The sequence below is a fragment of the Crocodylus porosus genome, unplaced genomic scaffold, assembly GCF_001723895.1.
Source record: "Crocodylus porosus isolate Cpor-Errol unplaced genomic scaffold, CroPor_comp1, whole genome shotgun sequence".
NCBI classification, from domain to species: Eukaryota; Metazoa; Chordata; order Crocodylia; family Crocodylidae; genus Crocodylus; species Crocodylus porosus.
In genome coordinates, this window is record NW_017728947.1 from 92,849,008 (window position 1) to 92,854,238 (window position 5,231).

The following is a 5,231-nucleotide window of genomic DNA, read 5'->3' on the forward strand; positions in this document are numbered from 1 at the left end:
CCAGAAGTCTCTTTTCAGTCCTATGTTCCTGTGATGTGGGGAAAGCATCATATACTTAATTTTCTGTTCCGTTATTTCTTTAGTCTCCTCTTCTAATAGTTCTGTTCATCACACTAAGCCTTTTGGTGCTAATGGTTTATACCCTAGTAGTAAAATTAGGGCCATGTTGTAGGCATAGTCAGATCTATTGACCTTTACTGAAAAGAATATGCATACTGAAAGATACTCTTGTGTGCATGATCATTGGATCCCAATATGCACATGAGATCTCTGCAAACTTAGCAAAAGGGGATTGTACTGGCTTATTTGAAATTATAACCTTCTAGGACAAAACAAATGTTAATTTTGAATTTCATTCTAATGGTAATCATAACTCTGTCCTTCACAGCTTCCTGTTATGGGAGGAGCTTTCATGGACTCTCCCAATGAGGACTTTAGCACTGAATACTCCTTGTTTAACTCATCGGCCAATGTCCATGCAGCTGCTTCAATGCAGAACCCGCCAGAAGAAACGCCTCGCTCCTCAAATGATGCCATACTATTATGGATTGCGATCATAGCAACAATTGGAAACATTGTGGTTGTGGGAGTGGTATATGCCTTCACATTCTAAGAAGATTGGAGACCCGAATACTGCAGGAGTGGACAGCTACAACAGTATTTCTCATGTGTGTGTGTTTCTGTATAGATGTCTATATAAATATAGGTAGACATGTCCATTTTAAGCACGGGCCCAGCCTTAGAATTTGAACCTTGGTAACAAAAAGTTTGCCTACACTTGCAAATTGTTTGGAGGTGAAAGCTTTACTCCCGAGCAAAGCCAGTGGATGTCCTCTGTATAAACTTGATGTGACAGATCAGTGTGGGTCCATTAAATATAAAAAGAAAGTGATGTTTCTATAGAAAGTGCTTATTTTCTACTGGTTGAATTTTCTATTAGCTTGTGTTTGTGTGTGTGTAATCTGCTTTTGGGTTGGTATTTTGATCACAGCATTGTATTAAATAACTGTACATCTGATACTCCCAGAAAATGTAGTTACCAAGTTTTCCAGGTGCAATGGATGGGAGACATTGGAAGATTTTAAGGGTCCTTGAAACTGTACATTAAGCATATGTGTAAATTTTAAACATGCTATCATTCAGCTGTGTTTTAGAGCATTAACTAATGCTTCCTTTTTCAAGGCAGTGAATAGGGATGATGCGTATCTTGACTGTAATAGTTCCAGAAGTATAGGTGTCACTGCCTGCAGGCAGCCTGTATTCCAGGGGATGAAGTACTGGCAAGCATGTGAAGTGGGAAAGGCAAAAAACTTCAGTTTCCATTGTACAGCTGGCTAACTGAAACAACACTGATAGTTCATTGGATCTATCCCTTCTAGAAAATACAATCTGGGTAGTATGATGCCTTTTTCATTGGTTGTGTTGAAGTCCACATTTGCTACCAAAGTCATCCGGTCAAATAAACATTATTTATAAATGAAAGCAAAATCTTAATTCAGAGAAATTTTGCAGCCAAAATAACTGCCAATGATCCCCCTTGAGGGGGGAGAACTGCCATCAGAAGGATTACTGAATAGTCCTGTTTTGCTTATGTGTAGGCTTTCATAGTGAATTGGTTTCACGAGTTAATTATAGTGGGGAGGCAACAGAAAAAAGGAGAGCAGTATTTGAAGTGAAATTACTGACAAGCTTGACAAAAATTCATATTTAGATGTTAATATATTCCTATGGGTAGATAATAGCTTTGGGGCGGGGGGGGGCAATGTAAAATCAATTGCAGACAGCATTTTATACAGGTATTTATATTCAGTGTTCTGTTACTAGATAATGTCTCTGTATTACCTTTTGTGAGTAATTGTTTGAAGGGCCTTACCCATCCAGAATAATTTGTAGCCTTCCTTGCCTTGGGCATACATAGCTGCATCTTCAGGCAAAACTCAAATGAATGCTAGTCATGTCTTGCCTCTTTCTCCTTTTTTAAAAAGATGCAGGGCCTGAGCATAGAAAAATAGCAGCTGATAAATATTAATATACAACCTCCACATATTGGGTAGTTTTCCATCTTCTCCCCCCTTTACAGGCATGGGGATGGCTGCTTTTTCCCCCTGTTATTCTCTGCCACGCAGCTCAAGGCTGAATTAAAGCTGCCAAATATATGGAGAGTTTTGGGTTATTTTTCCCTTTGAATCATTTTCCTCTCCAAGTCTGAATGCCCTAAATCAGCATTTCAGCTTTTGCATATAGTTATTGTTCAAAGTGTTGGCCTTTAAAGCTGCCCTCGTTCTTTTGGCAGCTGGCTTGCTGTCACACTGCTGCAGAAATCCTCAATCCATGAAATTGCATGAGAGGATTCCCAAAGCTGCACTCTAGAGACCATAAGGTTCTCCGAGAGCAAGAGAGTAGTGGCATTCCTGTCGTTCAGTGGTGTGGAAGGTGAATCCGAGTTAGGCTTTGGAGGCTCAATCTGGCACCTATAATATTTAAGATGATGAGCATCCTATAAACTCTATTCTCCCCTTCACAGAGAGAGAGTTTCAAAGGAGGACTTTGGTTAATGCTCATGGGAGGTCCATAAATGAACTCCCCAAGTGTTCTAGCTAGAGACAAAGCCTTGAAGTGCCAAATCTTATGGCCTAAATAAAGCCTTGAATGTAATGAAAATAGTGTGACCATGCAGAAATGCCTCTGACAGCCTAGGCTTTGTACTTGGGGGGGCATGGAGAGATGTGTAAGCATAATCTCTGTGTGTAGGACACCTTCCCTCTTCCCCCCGCCTCCTCCCCTTCAAGGATCAGCCTAGAGCAAAGTCCTCAACACTCAGCTGGAGTACTAATGCCAAACCCATCTAATTGGGATTGGGCCAGATGAAAAGTGTCCCTCCTCCACTTTTTTCATTTTAAAACAATAATGCATGAGAGAATAGTTTGATGGCATGTCCCCCTCAGCTTTCAGATGTTTCACTAGCTTCATAATTGCATTATTAGTTCCATGGGATTGTTCAGTGTTTCAGCGAGGCTCTATAGATATGATACATCTTGCAGTAAAACTACTTCATGGTTGAAAGCAAAACAGTTTCACCATGATTAAAAAACAAATTGACATCATGGTAATTACCCAATAGGATTTTTTTAACTGCTTGATGACTTTGCCAGTAGAATGCTTGGCTTAGATTTAAAAACCTAAAAAAGTTTAAGTGCAATTAGCTGCGAATGTATGTGTGCATGTGTGTGTGTTACCTCCTGAAGTACTGGGCCAAAACGAAAGGGCATGCTTAGCCATGAAAATCAAGTACTCAGGAATGAACTGAAAAGGACCAAGCTTCTGCTTATGAAAATGAGACACTGCCATGTAGTCATATACAAAGAAGTGCCCTATTTTTATATAACTTTGTTAGTAATTGCAGGCAAGATGAAAAGGAACCAGTTCCTCACTACACATATTTTCATCATCAGAAGCTGTCAGGGAAGAATCTGATGTAACTTAATTAAAACAATTGGCTTGACAGGGCAGCATGTAAAATAGAGAAACTTGGCAGCAGGCCCAGTCTCAAGACTTAACAAGATCATAAATAAATCCTGTATTTAAATAAGTGCAGGTGCCCATAGCAACTTTATAGTTAAATAAGTTGAATATTCCAAGGATTTAAACATATTGTTGGTTGAAAAGGCTCTGCAGTGTGTTTTTGTGAAGTGGATTAGGGATGGTCTTGGCCTGAGGCTGAGGCTCTTAAAACTCTGCACCTGGACCTGGACATGTTTGCCTAAAGGCATTTTATAACAAACTTATTGATGTGATACCTAAGTATTAAGACCAAGGCACCTATCTGAACCTCAGAACTTGGCTCATTCTCTGTACATGAGAACATGGGGAATTTCAGATTTAGATGCATTGTAACTTGGACCAACTCTAAACCCTCTGACCACTGGAATTATTATATTTACCTAAATTAATGACAACTTCAAATTTAAGACAATCCCCCAGTAATTAGATTCTATATATGATCACTTTATGAATTTGTTGTATATTTCTAGGTATAGAGTCTGATAAACAGAAGGTCATCCCTCCCACTGCTACAGTGAACGCAGCTGCAGGGGGGCAGGTGGCCTCCTTGCTCTCTGCCCCCACACTACTTCTTTCCTCTGCAGCCTGCTCCCCACAGCCCCTGTCCCCCCTTCCTTGCTATCAGATGCAGCTCTGCCTTGATTCCCCTTGGTCACAGAGCACATGGAGGCATGGCCCTTGCCTGACCATGCAGCAGTTCTGTGACTGGACCTACGCCCCTGCTAATTGGAGAGGCAGGGGACAGTTTCCCCACCCTGCCCCAGCGGGAATTGAGCCAGAGCCAGAGCTGCATCATACATTAAAGTGGGGAGGGGAGAAGGTGTGGGGGAAGCTGAAGAGGGCACAACTGGGGGGGTGGGACAGGCAGCTGCTGTGGCTCTGACTCGAGCCTTTGACCCAGGCTTGGAGCCAAAGTCAGTCACAACAGCTGCCTGGTCCTCTACCCTGCCTTGTACTCAAATGCAAGACGAGGGGCTCCCTGCCCCCCCATGCTGAACAGAGAAAAAACCTCACCTTGTATTCAAGTAAATATGGTAAACAGTGCTCACAGAAAGAGTAGGGGCATTGGCAGGTGTTTCTTTTGCATCGTGACCCCCCAGTGGCCCAAACAAAAGGAAGAAGTATCTTTGACTGCACTTACCTGTTCCTCCAAGCAGGTGTATATAGGTGACTGCATTGTGGCCTCTAGGCATCTGGGAGCCAAACAGCTCCCCCTTTTCTTACAGATCTCTCCCTTTGGAGCGTGGTGTTAGCTTTTGTGTGTAGACCATGCTATGTGGTCATTTATCAAAGAAGAAAGAGATTCTTTCACTTCCCCTTTAGTCCTTTTTGTGCATCAGCACAGGGCTCATCTGTCAGATTAGTTAAGGTCTATATAAAATCTGAAGCACATGAGACCACAGGCAAGTGACGCTGAGATACTCAGTAGTATTTGGAAAATGATAATCACATATTGGTCTTCTAACTGAATAAGGCAAACCACTGTATAAATATTAAAGTAAGACCAGTAGATAGCTATCTTATAATTAGCACACCACACTTTGCAAATGCAGGTAGCAGTAATATCTGTCCTCTCCAAAGTTAATGATCCTTGAAATGATACATTGTGGGGATTCTGACAAAATTTCCCCCCGCTCTGTAGTTCATGTTTCTGACAAAACATATTGTGA

At 41.6% G+C, this 5,231-nt stretch overlaps 1 protein-coding gene across 1 annotated transcript; it reads left to right on the plus strand.

Moving 5' to 3' along the window:
• Positions 1–379: 379 nt before the first annotated feature.
• On the plus strand, positions 380–4,106 carry CUNH14orf132 (chromosome unknown C14orf132 homolog; the record flags this gene model as incomplete). The annotated part of the gene is made up of 1 exon (XM_019551149.1): positions 380–4,106. A coding segment is annotated over one exon (234 nt), but the record flags the coding sequence as incomplete, so codon positions are not given.
• Between the last annotated feature and the right edge of the window lie 1,125 nt (positions 4,107–5,231).